Genomic DNA, 21,979 nt, shown 5'->3' on the forward strand with positions numbered 1-21,979 from the left:
GATCTACTCATGTATTATTTAAAGAAATAAGTTTTCAGCCTCTTTTCTCCTGTCCTCTTTCCTTTTTGAAAATCTTTAGTAATAATTTAGCCTGTGCTTTTATGCCAACCATCACATAAAGTTTCTCCTGTAAGTAAATAGGGGAGTCTCAGAAGCTTATAACGTTTACCTCTTCCCCACACATCAGGAAGAAAAGAAAACTCATGCCATCACCAAGATATAAGAGCTAATTATCTTCATCCCTTACCTGTACAGTGGTTATAGGACTTCCAAAACATATGTGTAAAGATTTCCAGCCTCAGCAAAGTCTAGTTTATCCTTCCTAATGAGGGAGTAGATGGTTAGCGGAGCATACTCCACATGACTGTTATCCATCGCTGGTGATGGTAATTTTTAAAATTAGCTCATATTTTATTTAACTTCTTTCAGAACTGTTGCTAACAGATGAATAACTGCGTATCTTCTTCATGTCTCTATACATTGGAATCAAGATAGAGAAATAGCTAGTGAATAGGTATCCTGGACTCCTGCAAATGTTTACCTCTCAAAACATAGGATATGTTTTCCAATTTGTCTATTGGTTTCCCAAGCTTGAAAAGCTTGTCCCCACGCCACATAAAAAAGGAGGTTAAGCTGATACAGATAAATCTGCTCAGACCATGGGACTTGCCTTGAAGGGTGTAGTTCAGAGGCTTGGCCCAGGTGGGGAGATCCTAGGAAGAGTGGGAATTGGTGGGCGGGGGGAGGTCCTCCCCACTGTGACCACATCTCCACCATGATAAGGTGGTAAACGTTTTAGGAGTGTTCTGTGATAGAAAATTCAACTTCTATGAAAATTTCTCTTAAGCCCTATACATTAGGGCTCCTGCTCGCTTAGAAGATATATTTGAGCTATTTTTTCTGCACCGTTGCTATCCTATGAACTAGATAACAGCTTAAAATCAGATCTGTCAAATCCCCCTTAACCCCAAACTGCAGTAGGGAGACTGGGCTCCTGGTCTTTCCCCTGGAACACCTATGCAATGTTTCCTGTGCGCCTGGCCACGCAGCACACAACCTTCATGTACCTCCCCAAACCACTGCCACAGAAATTCTTTCCCGCGTTACGGCTGCATGTCCAACCATCATCTACAAAAATGCAAGTTAATGCACCGGTTTCACCTGGGACTACACCTGAAAAATAGGCTTTATTTTTTAAGTGTCATGTCAAAAATATTAAATGTATTGTGCTTTCATTTTGTAGATACACAAAATTATCTGATCCTGCCAACTGGCTAAAAATAGATCCTGTGAATGGGCAGATAACTACAATTGCTGTTTTGGACAGAGAATCTCCAAATGTGAAAAATAATATATATAACGCTACTTTCCTTGCTTCTGACAATGGTACGTAATTAAACATAGTCACTCTATCATCCTGGATGTTGTTAAGCGCGTAGAGCCTTATCACAAATGCATCATCAGGAAATGAAGTTTTCTACAAAACCCAATTGTCTAGAAAACTGACCTTCATTCTTCTAAGGCCCCAATTTCTATTTTCCATTTCCACTGGGCTTTCTGTGATACATCCCCTGTCTTCTGTAATGAATGTTCCCAATGTCATTATACCCTCCGTGGTCACCTAGTATTGTGATCACAAGCCTTTGTGGTTTTTCTGCCCTGCTGCACCTTGATGCCTCAGTGGCCCAGACACAGTGGTTTTTGAGGTGGTCTTTTTATATTTCTTCTAGTCAATGCGTTTGTTGCCATCAGTTTGTCTGTATCTAGCATTTTTTCTAATTCTCTACCTCTAGTCTGCCACAGGCTAGGCAACTCTAAATGTCATGCCTAAATTGAAATAATTGAGTACTTGAGCTTTAGTGGGTTGGTTTTGAAAAACATAAACATATAGTTTAGCATCTTTTTTATTTCTGGGTCTCTGCTGGATTCTAAATGGCTGATATTAACAGAGAGCACTTTTTTTGAGATATGTAAGATGAAAATGACTCACGTTAAACTGGAGTCAGACTTGTTTCAGCTCTCAATATGACATGGTTTAAGAGTGAAGCTTTGAAGTTCCACCTGACCCCCAGGGCCCAGACTCCAGTTCTATCATTTTCTAACTGCAGGACTGGCAACAGGGTTTTAAATCTGTCCATTTCCTTTCTCTGTTAAATAGGGATAATGGTAGCAGTATGTAACTCATAGCGTACAGGGGAAGATAACAAGGCTTATACATGTAAAGGTTTTAAAACAGTGCCTGGCACAAACTAAACACTCAAATAAACATTTCTATATGTGTTAATAGTTTTAAAACTGAATCATGACCATCTTTTAAAATCATTTTAATGCTGGACTCTGAATGTTAGCATCTAATAAAAATAGTAGGCTTTTCTATTTGGTGGCCGAGATATGCAGTTTGAAAAACGTTGCATATCAACATTTTTGGTAAGAACAGTTTCAAAGAACCTTTCCAAATCCTGTATAATAAGATTCAATGAGATCATTATCTGTCAGAAATCTACAAGGTGACAGGGCCAAAGCAATATTTCTTATACTTTCTAATATGAGACCTACTGTTCAAATATTTAGAATTGAAACTTGGCAGGGACCTCTTCTGCCATTTCACATCAAAGCACAGCATTCGTGTGTGTTGTATCTTGTCTCGCCATATGTAAGTGGTAGCTTTCTCCACAGTGAAACTTAAAGTAATATATCTTGCACCATTATGTTGAGATTTAGAGAGCTATAAAATTATATGTATATATGTTGGTTGTGAGTTACAACCAGATTTTTCATTCACCAAGGTGGATTGTTTTCTACTTGAAAGGGTGTTTGATACAAGAGAGAAGTGAGCAGTTAAATCTGTGTAGCTGTGATGCTTTGCAAATGCACTTGACTCTAAATCACAAGACTGGATTTAGAGCCCCAGTTCTGCTCCTTAATAATTGGACAAGCTGTTATAATCTCTGTGCCTTTGTTTCATCATTAATTGTTGTTTTTGCTGCTTGCTATTCTGTGAAGTTGTTATGGCAGTCAAATAATATTAAATGTGATAATAAATGTGAAACTAACTCAAACTACAAAGAATCATAGTGGTTCTGGTGCTATTAGAATATGGTGAACAGCCATCCTACCGCTCCACCTTAAACTCCCTGCTCTCAGAGCCACCCGTACTCCTTAGGGAGGTCCGTGGAGATTTCTCCTTGTCCCTTCCTGAGGAGTGTATGTGTACACCTTCCTGGTTTCATGACCTTGGGCAGGTCACTTAAACCTCTGGGTTTCAATATTCAGCCTTGTTTAGAAAATTCCTATATTTCTATTATATTAGATTTATATAATATATATCAATTATATGATTAAATGTAATTGTCTTATATATTTAATATAATGTTTATATAATAATGGTTTCATTACATTTTATATATTTGTTATATATTTATGTATAAATATTTATAACACAGCAGAGTCCAAGTCACCAGTCTAAATGTTCACAAGTGATAAGTACAGAGACCACATTTTATAGTGGAATGAGAATGGATTTGGGGTCAGGCAGACCAGTCTTTACTAGCAACCCTACCACTTCTAAGAGGGTGTGACCGTGACCAGTTTACAGCAACTTCGGTGCCTATCTGTTTAAACCTACTTCGTAGGATGACAAATAACGTATAGGGAGCAACCTAATACTTTCTCAAGGAGGTAGTTGGTTGATCAGTAAATACCATGTCTCTTCTCCATGGGCTCCTCCCCAAGATGAGGTCTGTGGGTCCATATCACTTGTCTGTAGACTGTTTCGATATTTCAGAGCAGTGTCTGAGCTTGAAAAGCATTCTTGGGTTCTTTTGTGCACACGGCTTGATTCTCCCTCAAAGAGTAGGGCCCATGAGATCATGAGCCCGGGGTTCTGCTTCTCTTACAATCCCCGGTGCCTAGAGGAGCGCGATGTGCACGGGGCCCAGAGTAAGGACGGCGAGGGCGCCGGATCACCCTTTGGCCAGGCCAGGGGCGTGCGCATGCGCCTTGTTACCGCCCCTCAGCGCCCGCAGCCCCAGCGGGGGCAGCACAGGGTCATCCTGCAAAAGAGGCATGAAGTGGCCTTGTACCAAAAACAGTCTGCCGAGATGCTGTGGCAACTACATTCTTCCAAGGTTACGCAGTGATAGGGGCAAGCAGGCTGGAAACTTAGTTTCATCGTAAGTGAGTTTCAAGGGAAAGAATTGTTCAGCGTCGGTTTGTGGTTTTTTTCTCCCTTTTAAGGAATCCCTCCTATGAGTGGAACAGGAACGCTGCAGATCTATTTACTTGATATTAATGACAATGCCCCTCAAGTGCTACCTCAAGAGGCAGAGACTTGCGAAACTCCGGACCCCAATTCAATTAACATCACGGCACTTGACTATGACATTGATCCAAACGCTGGACCATTTGCTTTTGATCTTCCTTTGTCTCCAGTGACTATTAAGAGAAATTGGACCATCACTCGGCTTAATGGTGAGAACAGGTTCATTATTTGAATATATGTGCAGTTGAGAGGCTTTGACCTGGCATGAAAAGTTAATTTTAAGTGCTTTATTATCTTCCCCTTAAATGTATTTTAAAAGCTACTTAAAGTTTAAATAAGATATTAGAAGCCCTTAAAGACAAAAAAAAAAACAAAACTTGACAGTGCAGGGTAGTTGAAAACTGCTTTATATGTACCATTCGGGAGTAATACGTTCTGGAAAATGCCATGTGTTTTTGAATCGTGTAATGTATGAACTATCAGACTGTATTTTTCCCTTTTTTGTATAGGTGATTTTGCTCAGCTCAATTTAAAGATAAAATTTCTTGAAGCCGGGATATATGAAGTTCCAATCATAATCACAGATTCGGGTAATCCTCCCAAGTCAAATATTTCCATCCTTCGCGTGAAGGTTTGCCAGTGTGACTCCAACGGGGACTGCACAGATGTGGATAGAATTGTGGGCGCAGGGCTGGGCACGGGCGCCATCATTGCAATCCTGCTTTGCATCATCATCCTGCTCAGTGAGTACTTTCCTCGTCTCTTAGGTGTAATTCTTGTTGCTTCTAGGATGTTTAGCAAAGTAACTTTTTATTGTCGCCTTTCATCATAACCTAACAACACTCTTCCACCTCTGAGCATTTTCTTGCAGCCACGCCCACTTCAGAATGAGAGAAGCCCTGAGCATCCTTGCAAGCACTTACATGTTTGCAGCAAACCCAGCCAGCCTACCTCTTTCGTGCCCTGTTGCAGTTTTCTGATGCAGATCGCTTGGGGAGCTGTAGCAAACTCGTTTCATAGAAAAATATTAGACAGTGCTCAGTTGGAGCCCTTCTCTTAGGATTCGAGTCTGAATTCATGGCACGTAGTTGGTGATTTAGGAAAATAAGTGTATTGCTTTCCTTCATATAAAGTGCAGTCAGCAACCTGCTCTAGTCATGCAAGGATCAAGGTATTTGTTTTCGACGGGCTGCATAAAATAGTGAGAGATTGTACTTCATACAGCACATTGGATAATAGAAATGATTGCACAGCTCAATAAACTGTCTGTCTTTAGAGCAAGTCTAGATTAAGGAATTGCTCCTTTTTAAAATACTTTGCAGTCTTTGGTTCAGTGGAATGCAAGGAATTAACCACTGGGAAGTACTTAAGGAGCCACTTGTAAGCATGCAGGTTAAAAGAATAAATTGCCTGGACCCTGTGTTGTATTGTTGAATAGCAGCAGGACTTAGTTTACTGTGCGGTCATGCTATGCACCAATCACTTTCTTGAAAGTGTTGGCCATTTCTTTTATGTTTTCTCCATTTGCAAGTGTTCTAGTAATTTAGAATGCTGTCCCTTTTTTTTTTAAGCAATTACTGTAGAGGGCTAAGCATTTTTTACTTCCTATGTGGAGACTACTCTGACTATAATTTGAAACCTACATGCTGTACTAATAATCCACTTGCTGGATTTAGCCCTGGAACAATGGCAAATGAGATCATGTATCTGGCTTTAAAAGGAGGATATTTACTTTTATGGCCAATAATAAAAATGTGCTCAAATAGAGTCATTAAATCTTTTGCTTCAGGATGTAAACTGATAGCCCTAGATTTTAGAAGGAATGTGCACTAGATGTACACTTAAGGATATGCTTCAGTTTCAACTAACGTGGGGCATATACACCAACCTTATCAAGAAAGACTTAGAGCTGATGGATTGTGGCATGAAGAAGTGACTCAAGCCATTTTGAAGGAAAACGAATCAATGCTGATTGTAGCATCAACGCACTGGAAAATTTATTATTCTAATCCTGGCACAGAAATGTAAAGCATGAACGCCTAATGTTATTTCAGTGCTCAAACTAATCCCCTGGCCTTCTTACCTGAAACATGCAGTGGAATAGGAAAGGGAAAAGCACAATAGTGCAGTAGAAGGACCCAGGCCCTTGGGAGTCAAAAATCCTCATGATCAGGTCGCTGATCCAGGTCTAATGTACTACCAAAGGCACCTTGGCAAGCACGTCCTGCCCTTGACAAGTGCCCTTCTCTCTGATTTGGGGAGTAGAATGATGACGGATCAACTGGAATGAAACAGCAATTAAATAACGAGTGACTGTTTCACTTACTGTTGTTTGCTGTTCTAAAATTTACAAGCCATTATATTAAGCGTATCCTATCCTCTGGCAAGACAAAGTAAAAGACAGAAATAGTTTTTGTGCCCATTTGTAGATGGTAAAACTGAGGACAGACGTCCACTCAGTGAGTTCACAGGGCACCAGTTTGCAGAACCCGGGTCCTCACACTCTAAACCTAGCGCTCAAGGCCTCTGCTTTGTCTTGGCTCTGGTCATGTGAGGCCAGAAATAGGTAACAGAGTAAAAGACACATTACAAGTTTTCCAGCCATATAAGTGTAAATTTTTAATGTTGAAGACTGTGATTAGACAGGCCGAGTTTTTAAAATTACAACACTGTACGTCTTTACTCTCTTTCTGCCTAGTCCTCGTTCTGATGTTTGTAGTATGGATGAAACGTCGGGATAAGGAACGCCAGGCCAAGCAACTTTTAATTGATCCAGAAGACGATGTAAGAGATAATATTTTAAAATATGATGAAGAAGGTGGAGGAGAAGAAGACCAGGTGAGCAATGTTTTAAATCTTTAAATCTCTAAGTGAAATTTTATCATCTTAAAATTAAAGTGGTGGGCTTCCCTGGTGGCGCAGTGGTTGAGAGTCCGCCTGCCGATGCAGGGGACGCGGGTTCATGCCCTGGTCTGGGAAGATCCCACGTGCCGCAGAGCGGCTGGGCCCATGAGCCATGGCCACTGAGCCTGCACGTGTGCTCTGCAACGGGAGAGGCCACAACAGTGAGAGGCCTGCGTACCGCAAAAAAACAAACAAACCAAAAAAAAAAGTTAAAGTGGTGGGGAAAATATTAATACATAGAGTAAAAGAATGGGATCAAGTTTCTTTTCCTTTATCACATTCTCAAACACTTGGTGAATTCTTTCCAACCTGTGCTGCTTATTGATTTTTTTTTTCCCAAAGTGCCAAATGTCATTGTATTTATTTTGTGAGAAGATCATTAACATTGATTCAAGGAGCCCAGGATTTACACCTAATACTAATTATATCCGTACTGATAAAAAATGTTTTTCTTTACAGTTTTTCTTCATTGCATATCCAAACTAAAAGTAAAAGTAGTTTCTATGTTGGAATTTGGATTTTTATCAGTATGGCAGAAAAAGCACAAGCTATTCATTTCATAAACACTTACCAAGCACATTCAATAATCCAGGCACTATTTTAATCATTGGGGAAACAGAGGTGGGCAGAGCCAACAAAGATTTGCCCTCAAGAATCTTACTTTTTTTTTCTTTTTGGCCACTCCGCACATGGCTTGTGGGATCTTAGTTCCCCAACCAAGGATTGAACCCGGGCCCTGGCAGGGAAAGTGCTGAGTCCTAACCACTGGACCGCTAGGGAATTCCCAAGAGTCTTACATTCTTGAGAATGTAAGAGACAATATCTAGCTCACCTCTGTACCCGTGATGTCTGTCATGGTGCCTGGCTTATAGTAGTTGCTTAATAAATGTTGAGCTCCTGACTGGTTATAGAACATGAGCTTCTGTATGTACATAAGGAACTGCATCCCTGTTTGAGGATGGGAATGACCAATACGTGGAAAATGAAGAACTTTATCTGCTGGGAAGCAGCATTGTAGCTATCATTATAACTAACACTTTCAAGGTCTATACTACATACCAGGCATTCTGCTAAGCACATTAAATGCTGTTACCTCTTAAATCTTTGAAAGCTGTGTACTGTATTGTGACTATGTCCACTTTTGTGTTAGCAAACAGATAGGGATTGTTGGAGTCTATAAATTCATACAACTAGGAAGTGATAGAAGTAGGATTTGAATCCAGGTCTGTCTGATGATACAGCCTAAACTAACTATATAGTTATCAATATACAGTTCCTTTTGAAATGATCTGGAAGGTATGAGTATAATCCATGAGCAATCACTGTGAGAGGTATTTCTTAGATACATTGGGTAGCTCTCACTTCCATATACTAATGCAAGTGTTGGGGGTAGTAGTCAGGTAAAGAACCCAGAATCCTTGGGTCTGGGATCATTATCAGTAAATTCAAAATACTTTGTCTGCAGAGTATATACGTAGACATTAGTGATAGGACTGTTAACTTGAAAAATTAATTCAAGCAAATTTCTGAACATATGTTCTCTTTCTCTTCTTTACTCCTTTGAGGAAATAATATATCGCTTTTGGTTTTACAAAGCACATTCACACCCATTGTTGTGTTTCATCTTTGTGGCAGTCCATCAGAGTTTTCCATTTGAACAGGTTTTGTGATTTGCTCTCCAAGTCTGTAACTGGCAGAGTCAGAACTCAAGCCCGAATCTTCCGATTCCTGATTCCGTGCTTGGTTTACAATACCTCAATTCTCTCATTTAGAAGAGATGTGTATTTTAAATCTGTCGAAAACTTGACTCATGTGTAAAGCTGTTTTGAATACTGACTAATTAAAGTGGCTCTATAAATACACCCCAGGGTTTCTTGCTTATAAATGTCTTTGGATATTAAAATTCATGTTTGGCTTAATCCCTCATTAATCTGTCCTTTCACTTTCCTGAGCTATGTTCAAGAACAGCAAACATTATACTGATCACATTATCTCATAAGTCTTCTTCTTTCAGCATTTTATTTTTCATGTCATTGTGCATAATTTTCTAGGCATAAACCTAAACCCAACTCAGTGAAGCTTTGGTAAAAATAGTAACAACTAGAAGGACATCAGTCATGACTGAATGCTGCCTAGAATCAAGAACCAAGATATTTCACAGCTTCCGAGGGTCTGGACCAGGGTACTTGATGTCAGCTGATCTGGCTTTTTCTCCTCCCTTCCAATTCCTTTAAGAAATTATTTAATGAAATTTTATTGTTGTCGTTATTTTAGGAAAGACTTAACTTCCATTACTGACTGTGTCCACTTAGATTGATGCTTGAGATCAAATGGTAAAACTTACCTATTGCAAGATTTATTAAAATTGTTATCGATCTTCAACCTCTTCTTTACCTGACCCGGGACATTTTCTCTGCTCCCAGATCAACTCTTGGGCACGAGTGTGTCGCTTCCTACCCACTTTCTTGATAGTCCAGAGACTCTTCTGGAACTTGCTGTGGATTGACCTCAGTGGCTCGTTTCTTTATTGAAATAGCGCTGGTCTTCCTGTGGTGTCTTCCTGTTGCCTCTTGGTTCTTTGATGGCAGTTCCGTCTAGATCAAGAGCCTCCACCCATTCTCTGATCCTGTTACGATTCCCATTTGCAGTTCTCATTATAGAAAATTGTGACAAAATTAGATAACGGGTTTTTTATTCACTCTAACTTGGACCTCATAATAGCGGAATAAAATATGCAGCATAGGAAGCCTACACCGAAGGTTCTGTCTCCTCTGCCTCTAAAGTGGTTCATGAAATCCACTCACTTTCACCATCATCCAGGCCACTGCCTTCACTTAGGTCAGAAGCATCACTGACCTGCGGCGGCCTCCTCATGAGCGTCCGGTCTCTGGATGCACACCCCATCTGCTCTTTGGAAATTATCAAATCCAAACTCCCTCCTTAGTATGACAGATCTGTGGCCCTGCACCCACCCTTTGGTGGACCCCCACTTTGTGCACTAGGTAAAGGCCTATGGGAAGGAGCTGGTGGTAGGTACGGGCTCCCCAAGGATGTGACTTCATCAAGCCTATATCCACTCATGGCCACTAAAGTTTCCTTCAGAGTCGGGGTGATCCGTCCTTCTCCCATTGAATGACTCTTCTCACTCTTCCTCTGGGGATAAGAACAGTTATGAGTCTTCTTTCTCCTAGAAAGGGCTTGCTGGTTTCTTTATTTTCATTCAGTTAGATCTCATTATGTTTTTAGCTATCTTATGTTCTCAGAAATGTGTGATTTAGTAACATACCTGGCTCGTTCTTAGCATTAGAGTGTCGGTGATAATCTCATGCTTTTCTCTATCCCAACCAGAAGCAGAAGGCTTCCTCCCTGTTTAAGAGTATAATCATCACTCATGTCAACAAAGCCTGTTTCCATTACCCCAGAAACTCACTGTGTTTCAGGCAGTATGCCCTGTGTCAAAAGTAACTAGTATTTTTTATTTCTATCACCATAGATGGGCATTACCTGGTTTTGGATTTTATTATAAAAATGGATGTTATACAGTAGGTACTTTTCCTGCCTGGCTTCCTTTACTCGATATTTTATCTGTAAGATTCATCCATGCTACATTTAGAAGTAGTTCATTTCTTGTCATTGCCAAATACTGTTGTGTTGTGAGAATTGACCACATTTTATTTATCCATCCTACTACACTTGGCATTTGAGTTGATCCAGCTGAGTTATTATGAATAAAACTGCCATGAATGTTCTTATGCCTGTGTTTTGGCACACTTGCGCTGGTATGTGCTCAGGGATTGAATTTCTAGGTCCTAGAATATGCATATAGGTGCAGCCCTCAGTACAATCCTGCCAGTTTTCCGAAGTGATTGTACCAGTTCACACTCCCCCGGCCACAGCGGCATACGAGACTTCCCATTGCCCTACATCCTCACTAGCCCTTGGGTTTTCTCAGTCTTTCAAAATTTTAGCCACTCTGGTGGTATATGCCTCATTATGATTTAATTGGGATGTTCCTACTGACTTACTTGCCGTTTTGATATCTTCTCTGTGAAGTGTCTGTTCAGCTTACTTGTTTACTTTTCTATTGGGTTGTTTGTCTTTTTCTTACTGATTTGTAGGAGGGCCTTCTGTACTATGGATATCAGTTCTTTGTCGGATAAATGTATTATAAATATCTTCTATTCTGTAGCTTGCTTTTTTATTCTCTTAGGGGTACCTTATGATGAAAAGAAGTTTTTAATTTTAGTGAAGTCTAATTTATCTGTTTTTTCCATTATGGTTAGTACATTTATACCTATTTAAGGAAACTTTGTCTCCCTGAGTTAATGAATGCCCCCCCCAAAAAAAATCTTGCCTTCTTGAAGCTTTATGGTTTTACCTATTATATTAAGTCTGTGATCCAACTGTAATGGATTATTCGTGTAGTATAAGTAAGCCAGAAAGAGAAAAACAGATACTGTATATTAACGCATATTTGTGGAATCTAGAAAAATGGTACAGATGAACCTATTTGCAGGGCAGGAATAGAGAAGCAGACGTAGAGAACGGACATATGGACACAGAGGGGTGGGGTGGGACAAATTGGGAGATTAGGTTTGACATAAATACACTACCATGTGTGAAATAGCTAGCAAGTGGGAACCTGCTGTATAGCACAGGGAGCTCAGCTCGGTGCTCTGTGACAACCTAGTTGGGTAGGATGGGGGTGGAGGGAGGTCCAAGGGGGAGGGGATATAGATATACATATAGCTGATTCACTTCATTGTACAGCAGAAACTAACACAGCATTATAAAGCAATTATACTCCAATTAAAAAAAAAAGATATAGATCAGGGGTCTCTTGTTTTCTTCCTAGCTGGCTATCCAGCACTGTTTACTAAAAAGGTAACCCATCTCCACTGCATTGAAGGGGTTCGTTTGTCATAAAGCAGGTGGTTATATATGTGTGGACCTGTGGGGGGGCTTCCAGATGCTCTGTGCTGTACTAGTTGTCCTATTTGTCTATTCTTAGGCCAATACCATGCTGTTTTCATTACTAGAGCTTTCTAATATATCTCCCTATCATCTGTTAGGATATTTTCTCCAATAGAATTCATCAAGATTTCTATTTTAAAGTTTTGGATGGATTTTATCATTTACTTTTTTTCCTTAAGAAAAAGAAACACTTTATTTAATACTCTTACTTTCTAAGTGAATTTATGCCAAATGCTTCTCCATGTTCTAAACAAGATGCCATTGCTTTTTAGTCTTAAAGTCATAGCCGGTTCCTGAGAAGTTCAGTTTTGTGAAGTATACTGTATACTATTGTCCATAATTCACATGTGGCTCCCTGTTAGAAATTCTATTTCTTTGAAGCATGCATTAAGCCTTTTTGGCAACAGACTTTGGCTCATACTTTTTATTGTTTTTTTTTTTGAAGACATTATGTTTTTACAAGAGTGAGCCTCGGAAATGGAACTGGTGCCACGTTACATTCTAGACAAGTTTTGGTCGATTTTTATTACACGTAGCAGGTATTTTACAGAGCATGGGTGTTACCTCCAGATGTGGTTGGAGACGGTGCCACAGGAAGCAGACAGCTTGTCATGATCAGGCTGTGGTCCGCCGGACGTCTCTGCCAGACCGTCTTTCAGAATCATCAGCTTTCAAAGATGGGTAGACCTCAGAGGTCAGTTTAGCTAGTTGGTGGAGGCTTGTGGCTACAGGCAAAGGCAGGTCTGCAGCAGCTGTCGCCAGGAGGCTATGATGCCTAGCCTAAAGCTGGCTTAGCCAAAATTCTTATTCTTCCCGCCCAGAGGAAGTGTCCTTAAGGAGCTAACTGATTAGAAAGAAAACAAAGCAAACCAGTCCTTTACAAGGGAGCCTTTATCTTCCCTGCTGTTGATTAGCATCTCTGTTTAAGTTCTGTGCCAAAACACAGGTTGCTAGTTTCTTTAACAAAATAGCTAAAACTATAGAGCCTAAGAAAAGAAAAACAAAACAAACAGACCAGAAAAACACCTCCACATCTTTTCTCTTGTCTTGTGGACAGTAGACTTGTCTCGGTGCGTGTGGATATTCTGCTCTGGTTTCCATTGTCATGTGACTAGGTTGGGCCCGTTTCTGAAACTGGCGTTAGATGTGTTCTGAACACAACCATTATTTCCTCACAGCGCTGTTGGCAGTTGGACAGACTCAGTATAATGCCCAGTCTCTTTCGAGAGGGTGAGGTCCCTTCTTTATCTGCTTCACTGCCGTGATCAGGGGGGCTTTGAGTATTTATCAGGTCATGTTTAATTATCCTCATTAGTAAATGTCCTTCAGTGCCCTTTTGGTCAGTGGAGCTGATTGCAGACACTGGCTCCCTTTTCACGATCTTTGTATCTGGTTCCTTCCATATCAGAATCACTAATAAAATACGGGTGAATGTACAGTGGAACCACCTGATAGTTCACTTCTCCTGGAACCCATCCCCTTTTAGCCCCAGGATGGGAAACAGAAACTGTTAGCTTCCTGCTCTCTAAATCTTAGACTTAATTACGATTACTGTTACATTAAACAGACATATACTGAATGTGTGTTATGTTTGTAATACTCACTAGTGCTGTTTTTAAACAACCTCTGCCTAAACCTCTTGACATGATACAGCTTCATTCTCCATAATAACAGCAGAAGCTATTGTTGGGGGGGCAGGGTGTGTGTGGTAACCTACGTATTAGGCACGGTACTGAATACCTGTACTAAGTGCTTTATATCCGTAATTTCATTTGACCCTCCCCCAGTCCAGCAAAGAAGGTCCCCACTGTTAGAAAGTAGTGAAGGTGGGGATTAAATCGCAGTAGGCCTGAGCCCAAAGAAGATGGTACCTTCCTTGGCAAAGCTGAAACTCAGCCTGGCAACGAAAACAGTGCCTTTCACAATGTCATCTGAATTTATTGGAAGAAGGCCGTCCCCTTCTTGAAGTAGGCTCCGGGTGAATGAAAACTACTACAGTAGTTTTCTCTGCTCTTAAAATTTAACTTGGGAAGATTTTCCGTTCCCGAGGCCTTGGGCTGTCTGGGGGCTCTGGGTCTATGGAAGAAGGTGCTGCCACGCACGTTCAGAAGTTTCTCCAGTGACAGTCAGTGGATGCTGGGGGCCTTAGGACCACAGCTGGTGGTTCAGGGGAACAAGGGTAGCAGTAAGGGAGCAGGCTTATCATCTGCACAAGCAGAGTCAACTCATTTGAGATTAACGCTGACGCTGGTCAGAGCTGATCCGGACGGAAAGTGTGAATAGCTGCATGAAGGCGCTGCTCTCTGGGTCACTCTTGGATTCTCAGCCCTTGTTATCCACTGGGTACCGCTCTGAATTCCCATACCTACTGCTGCTGTTGAGCAGAGCCTCACAATGGGCTAATAAGCTGTTTGCTCTCGGTCTCTTGCCCCAAGGCCCAGCACCTCTTGGGCTCAGCAGGCTTCACATTCCAGGCCGATGGGGACTCTCAGAATGCCCAAACTTGGTTCCTGAAGTCTTAGAGACATGCTCTGGGCTAGTTTCTTTTGCACTAGAGATGGTTCTGAGCTCTCTGAGAAGGTACCTGCTACCAGCCCTGATGGTTCGGGGCCATGTCAGAAAGCTGGATTCTGGATCGCTTGAAAGTCACAGTTCAGACACAGGGGATCTGTTCATGAAAAGCCCACAGCTGTGTTTTGTTCAGCTGGCAGAGTTTAAAAACCGACAAAAATTCACATAAAAGAATTCTGGCTCTTCCTGTCCTCTCAAAAAATGGAAAGATGGCCTGCATCCTGACGTGGCAGTGATTGTTGGAAACTAAACAGAGACGTCTTCTTTAAGCAGCAGGCGCGTTCCAGTAATCGTTGGTTTCCTTTTTTCCATACCAGGCCAGCTTTATAGATTTATGGTATCAGCTTATCCTTTGGAGATACCCCTTTTTGCAGACTCTGATTCAATTATATAATAATTATTATGCTTTGGATGAACAAAACCAAATTCCTATGGGAAGGAGGTACTACAGTGCTCTGAAACCATGGGATAGTCTCCTGTGGTACTGGTTTTTGAAAAAGAGACAGAGAGAACGAGAATTAGCCACAAATATATTTAGGCAGATCTCTTAGTTAAAATAGGCTAGCTGCTCGAACAAGCTCCAAGATTTCAGTGACCTAAGCCTCATTGAAGTTTATTTCTTGCTTACTTGGCCGTAATTGGGTTTCGAGTCATGGGAGTTTGGAATGGAGAGAGAAAGTTCGTGCCATTCCACGCAGTCACTCAGCGCGCCAGTGACTCCCCCATCTTCCACATGTGGCTTCCAAGGTCACCCTAGCCATACGTACATGTGTCACTGGGTGACAGAAGGGCAGGAAGGATGATTTGTGGGAGATTTTCATGGGCCAGGCCTGGAAATGAGACACATCACTTCCACTCCTGCCTTGAGAGAAGAATAAATGGGTTTGGTGACCAGCTGGAAGGCTCTAGCCACCCTGGTTAGGTACCTGAGTTTAGAGAATCTTTCTGAGGTTCTGTGAGAACATGCTTTCTCACAGTAACTACCCACAGCTAGATCAAGAGCATCGATCTGACCCATCCAGATGTGTCAGAAAGAAGTGGGTCCCTGGACACGGAGGAGACACAGGAGGTCCAGCAGGAAAATGGGACACTGTGTGTCAGGCTCACCTAAATCCAGGGAGAGCAGCTGTCCCCCACCTGGGGAGCACTGCCCCTGCGCCCCGGGGATACTAAAGTCTTCTTGATCGAGGCCCAGCACTTGCACGTGAAAGGAATCACGTATTTAAGGATAAAAGGAGTCATGCCAGGAGCTCTTTTTAGTGGGCAGGGATTCCAAAGCCCAAAAGATCCAGATGTGATTGCTGTATGAGTGTCAACTGGCTTTTTTTTTTTTCCAATGAAATTAATGTCTTCCGCGATTTCTAGAAATTAGTCTCAGTATTTCAGTAGATCAGATCCCCAGCATCTCCATGACTCAGAAAGCACATTTAACAGAATTGAAGTGACTGAGCTGGGGAAAGAACCCACAGTTCCTGTGACTCAGGGTTTGGCTTTGAGGAAGGGGGACTCTGCGGGTTGATGACTCACTTTTACCTCCCATTGATCCTCCACCTTGCATTTTAAACTGCAGTAGAATTGAACTTCCTATACATCTAACCTGTCTCACGCTATTTCACACTTTTATGGCTTAGTCCACAGTCTTGCCCTACCTGACTCTATTCAGCCCCCAAGATTCCATCTCAGGACATCTCTCAGGGTCGCAGGCTGAATCAGGTGTCTCTGCTGCGTGCTCCCACAGCATATCCCATGTCTGCCTCTATTTTGAGATCTTGTGTGCAGCCCTGGTCCTGACCTTAAAGGCCCTGAGAGCAGGGACTTGTCACATTCATTTTTTTCTTCCAGCATCTAAGACAATTGGCACCTCGCAGGCACTCATAGAATGTTTGTGCATTGGGCCCTCTTCCAGAATCTCTTAGTTTGCAAGTCTTTCTACAGGGTTAATTGAACCATTACAGCCTGATAACTTCACTTTCATTTTTTGAAATCTGTGATGGCTTCAGGAAACGATGATCAGATTCATAAATGCCAGTGTTTCATTACATACTTGTCCTGTGTCAGGCACTGGGCTCTGCTCTCAGTTCACGTGTCTTTTATAATCTTTTATAATCCCAACAACCCTATGCAGTAGATATTGCCATTAGTCCAGTTTTCAAACCCAGGTCCACGTGACTTGAGAGGCCCAGCTCTTATGCACCGGGATGGAGGTCACATGAAAGACGTTTTATTTACTCTTGCTTGTCTATGGCAGGCAGGTGTTACTCTGTAGAAACAGTGAGGCTGGGCGCTTAGCCTCAGTTTATTAGATGACCACTGGTAATCTGGCTTTAGAACAGGCAAAAGGTAAGACCCAATTAATTCGTTAAGCATGGCTTGCAAAATGGAGCACATTTTGACACTGACAAGTGTAGAATCTTAGAAAAGCAATTTGAGCAGCCAAGTTATTAAAAGACCTGAGATACAATCTGGGCAACAGGTACTAAAATCTAAAATCCACGCTGGATACCTAGACAGAAGGATGAGACACAGGTACAAGAAAGCACCTGGAGACCAAACCAGCCACTTCCCTGAGACCAGGGATCTCTGCTTGAGCCAAGACGGTCTCTAAAGAGTAGCCACCAATCTCAGGAACCAGCCCCAGTGTGGGCAACCAAGCCTGACCCTCTGACTCAAGCAGAGAATGAAACCGGTATATTTGATTCTTCGAAATAACTGCTTTACAAAATCATTCTGCTTTATAAACAAGCTAACAGATGGCTGACTCTGGACATAGCTGTGGAGACCACTTTCAACATTTTCATTGCTGGCCAAAGCACACTCTTGTAAATATGTTCCCAAGTTGTTCATGCATTTATACCCACCTGCAAACTCCAGTATATATTAGCTATTGAAAGAGTGACACTGATTTCACAAAAGGAAAGTTTCACCAGGAATTTGGGTTAGCACACTGCCATCCCTTTTTTCATGCTGTTTTCAAAAACCCTCATGGCCAGGTGACTCACTGGTAGGCTACAGACAACATATGGTCTGAACTGGTTGGTACCCATTCCCTATTGGGCATTCAATATTTTTAATGTGCACTTGATTTGCATGTGAATTTTATTTACTATCCTGATCACTTCACATAAATTAACACAATATTTTATGTAATTCATCTTAATGTTTATTCTTCCTGACTGATTTTAAGTTTATTACATTTAGTTTTAGAGGAATGGAAAGTTACCCAGCAATACAGAGATAAAGATTTGTATGCCAAGTATGTGTTACCAGGATGTAAAAAAAAGCTAGGATACTAAGTGATATATGCCAGACTTCTACCAGTTGTCCAGATCTACCAGTTGCCTATTTCTATAAAGTTGTATTGGAACTTTATAAAAATTCCGTTTTGTGTGGCCTTGCGCCATGTCCACAGCTTACGTACTGCCTATAGCCACTATGACACAGCAGCAGCAGAGTTGAGGTATTTTGACAGAGACTCGATGGCCCAAAAACCCTGAAATATTTACTATCAGGTCTTACAGGAAAAGTTGATCCCTGCTATAGACGTCTTTCCATTAATGAAGTCTTCATTCACTCTTTTGTCCAAAGGTTGAATACTCTGAAGGTTAGCACAGGAAGTGTATGTAATCTGCCCAAGGTCACCCAGATAGATAGGGTAGAGCCGGGATTTGAATCCAGATGCTCTGATTTCAGAATCCATTTTTTAAAATCACAATACTATACTCCCTTTTCTGTATTGATTTCATTTGTAAATTTATCTTAAAACAAAGACTATATCTCTTTAGGAAATTCCAAAACAACGTGACATAAACGAGTGAAGGATTTTGATGCCGTCACCATATTCCCAACCAAATACTGCCATTCCTTTATTATTTATTATTTATTACTATTATTTATTTATTACTATTATTATTTATTCCTTTATTACCTATCTTTAGATTTCCTCCAAGGTAGAATAATAGGTCACGCTAAGACAGAATGACCTTGACCTTTTCAGAGTGGTGACATTTTTGTTTTACGTAAGGAGAAGTTGGGGCTTGGGGTGAGAATGTATTACTGAAGATGCATTCAGAAAGCTATACTTTTTGTCTCCCAAGACAGTGCTTGAAAGGGTTAAAAAAACATGTCCATGTTTATAAGGCAGTAACTGAATTACATGGAAAGAATGGGAAATTACAAACATCAGGGTAAAAAATAAATCTTACATTTTGAGAGAAGCATATCATCTTTCTGAAGCCCCTGTTACTCTGCTAGAAATGCTTTGTGTATCCACATCCTTATTTCTTTCAGCAACACCTCTTTCACAGCTCCTTACACCTTCATTTTCCATATTTTTGTAATAGTTTTATCTATTATGTTAAATTTATATTAGCTTTAAATGTGTCCTTTTAAAAGACACTAGACTAAAAGCTCTATGAGGTCAGTAAACGAGTCTGTGGCCCAAGAGACTCTTCAGAAAGACTTTGTTGAATCAAATTGAATTGCATTGTATTTGCTGCATGTGTTTCCAGAAAAACGTGCCATAATTTTACAATGGGAAATAAGTTGTGACAAAATTTCAACAGTGCCAGTTTCTGAAGCAGAACCACAATTTTGCACCAAAGAATGTGCTCATTCTCGAAAACAGAATTTTAAAAGAAGCTGTGACAGGGCAGCATGAACGGTAAACCACGGAAGCAGAAGCCATGAATGTGTTTAATGGAGACTCACCTCCCTCCCACTGTGGGGAGTGGTAAAGTGGCTCTCCAGTGAGATGAAAACAGAATGGGGGACCTTCATCTATATGTTAAGTCTCCAAGTTACTTTATTTCTATTAGGCTTATGATTTAAACCAGAAAAGCTGTTAGCAAATCTTTTGTTTTGGGGGCTTTCGTAATCCCTAGAATCAACCTCGTTTTCCACATCAATTCCCCTGTGTAAATAGCTAACCATCGTAACTACACCTCACTGGGAAAGAAAATCAGGTTGTAATGTAATTTACATAAAGCTTGCAAGTGTATTCAACTTAGCTGTCAGCGGCTGTATAGTAATGTGTTGACACCTTATCGTTATTTTATTCAATTATTTTAATGCCAGGAGCTATATAGGGTGAGGTAATAATGTTCTCCTTTTCCATCTTCCATTCCTTTTTGTGGCTGACTGAAGGGTTTCTTACCTTTGCCACAGGCAAGAAAAAGTAAAAGGTATCGGGTACCTTTTTTTTTCCCCTTGAGAATTTTGTCCATTTACTTTCATGTTAGTATTTTTATTTCTCTCACTCAGTCTTGAAACATTAAAAATATTTACCTTATCTATATGGGAATTTGAAAGTTACTTGCCTTTGCTACTGTAAAAGGAACATTTTCCACTTGTACCAACCAGCCAAACTGGCTCTTGTGTTCCATCCCTGGTTCTCACCGGTAGAGGCTGAGAAAGGACCAGGAACTTTGAGAGCCCTCCCCCTCCCTCACGTGACAGACTGTTGTTGGACCCAAGTGAAGACTCCTTTCTGACTGAAAGTCAGTGAGGCTTTAACCGGCTGTGCGCAGACCAGAGTCCTGGATTCCACGGCCTAGTTAGCATAACCACCTTGAACTTCCCTTCTGGCTCTTAAAGCCCCTCATTTTCCCCCCTTCAGCAAACTCTTCTGTCCCTTTCTTCACTGGCCCAGGCAACAAGGTACAGCCTTTTTTTTGAAGAATAGTTGGTTTACAATGTTGTGTTTAATTTCTCCTGTACAGCAAAGTGACTCAGGTATACAAATATATATTGTTTTTCATATTCTTTTCCATTATGGTTTATCACAGGATATTGAATGTAGTTCCCTGTGCTATACAGTAGGACCTTGTTGTTTTTCCGTCTGATATGTAATAGTTTGCATCTGCTAATCCCAAACTTCCAGTCCTTCCCTCCCTCACCCCGCCCCGCCCTTGACAGCCACAGTTCTATTCTCTATATATGAAGATACAGCTTTTTTTAGTTGTTATTTTGCTTGCTCTGGTGGTCTCTGTTTGCTCCTTCCACACTGTTTCACTGAGTCCATGATCTTGGGCAGATCATTAACCTCTCTGAGTTACGGGAATCAATGGGATAGAACAGCACTCTCTTGGCAGGATTTTGCTTGGAGCGTCTGAGATATCACATAAGGAGGCACCTAAGGTAACTCCTGACAGATGATGGGCACCAGGTAAAGGCTGGTTTCCTTCTTTCACACTCTCAGAGCTAAAAATGGCATCAGGCACCCAGTAAGCTCTCTTTGGATACTCATGAAACGGTAAATGAATATTTTCATCGCTCTATAAAACAGACGTAATTGGGGCTTCCCTGGTGGCGCAGTGGTTGAGAGTCCGCCTGCCGATGCAGGGGACATGGGTTCGTGCCCTGGTCCGGGAGGATCCCACATGCCGCGGAGCGGCTGGGCCCGTGAGCCATGGCCGCTGAGCCTCCGCGTCCGGAGCCTGTGCTCCGCAATGGGGGAGGCCACAACAGTGAGAGGCCCGCGTACCGCAAATAAATAAATAAATTAATAAATTAAAAAAAAAAAAGACATAATTGCACGATTCTGTAGATTCTACCAGCCACAGAGCTTTCTGAAATTTTTGCCTGGGAATCTAGAATTTCACTTTATACTGAAGCAGCATTTTATTTTATTTAAACGTAACCAAATGCCTTCAGGTCAATTCGTGGTATCATTTTCTGAACCAATTATAGATCATTGCAAGTCAGTGGAATTTAATAAGAAAAGACAGAACCAGAGTTAAAGCTGCTGACTAACTTCTTAGTAACTCTCCCAGAATTGTGTCACCTTTAAGACATTTTAAATCATAGACCCAAAAAGAAGTGTTTTCAGTTACTTGCAATGTTTATATCTAAAAACCCTAATTCTATGCCTGCTTCTCATGACCATTGCCAAATAACACATATTCCAAACGTTAGTTAAAATAAGATTTTCCATGGCCTTAGTTTGAAAACTGGATTTCTCTGGGAAGTTAATGTTGACAAAGTAAGGTTGACAATTGTAAGAGAATTTTCAGATCCACTGTTTCTCTAGAGAGTTTTAGGAACCAAATAAAGATTTCTTCTGGGGTTTTTTCTAATCTTCAGAAGTAAGGCCATGAACCCAGTGACCCTGAGAATGTTTTCAGTCTCTGTAATTCTCTTTAGAATTCTTATCCTACATGCTGTAATTTGTGTGTTTAAGTAAAGCATCATGGGATTATAAAGATATATAATTTAGGGTGTATAATTTCACATAGAGTGACCCCTTACCAAAAGGCTTAAAATTGGATCCTC

The 21,979-nt window shown here is 41.1% G+C and overlaps 1 protein-coding gene across 1 annotated transcript in view; it reads left to right on the top strand.

Moving 5' to 3' along the window:
• CDH2 (cadherin 2) overlaps positions 1–21,979 on the top strand; it is a 216,107-nt gene that overhangs the window by 177,494 nt on the left and 16,634 nt on the right. The window contains exons 11-14 of the mRNA XM_030876459.2: positions 1,244–1,386; positions 4,237–4,470; positions 4,771–5,004; positions 6,960–7,099. Of these exons, the coding sequence (XP_030732319.1) occupies positions 1,244–1,386; positions 4,237–4,470; positions 4,771–5,004; positions 6,960–7,099 (751 nt within the window). The remainder of the gene's footprint in view (positions 1–1,243; positions 1,387–4,236; positions 4,471–4,770; positions 5,005–6,959; positions 7,100–21,979) is intronic.

This window comes from Globicephala melas, chromosome 13 (assembly GCF_963455315.2).
Source record: "Globicephala melas chromosome 13, mGloMel1.2, whole genome shotgun sequence".
NCBI classification, from domain to species: Eukaryota; Metazoa; Chordata; class Mammalia; order Artiodactyla; family Delphinidae; genus Globicephala; species Globicephala melas.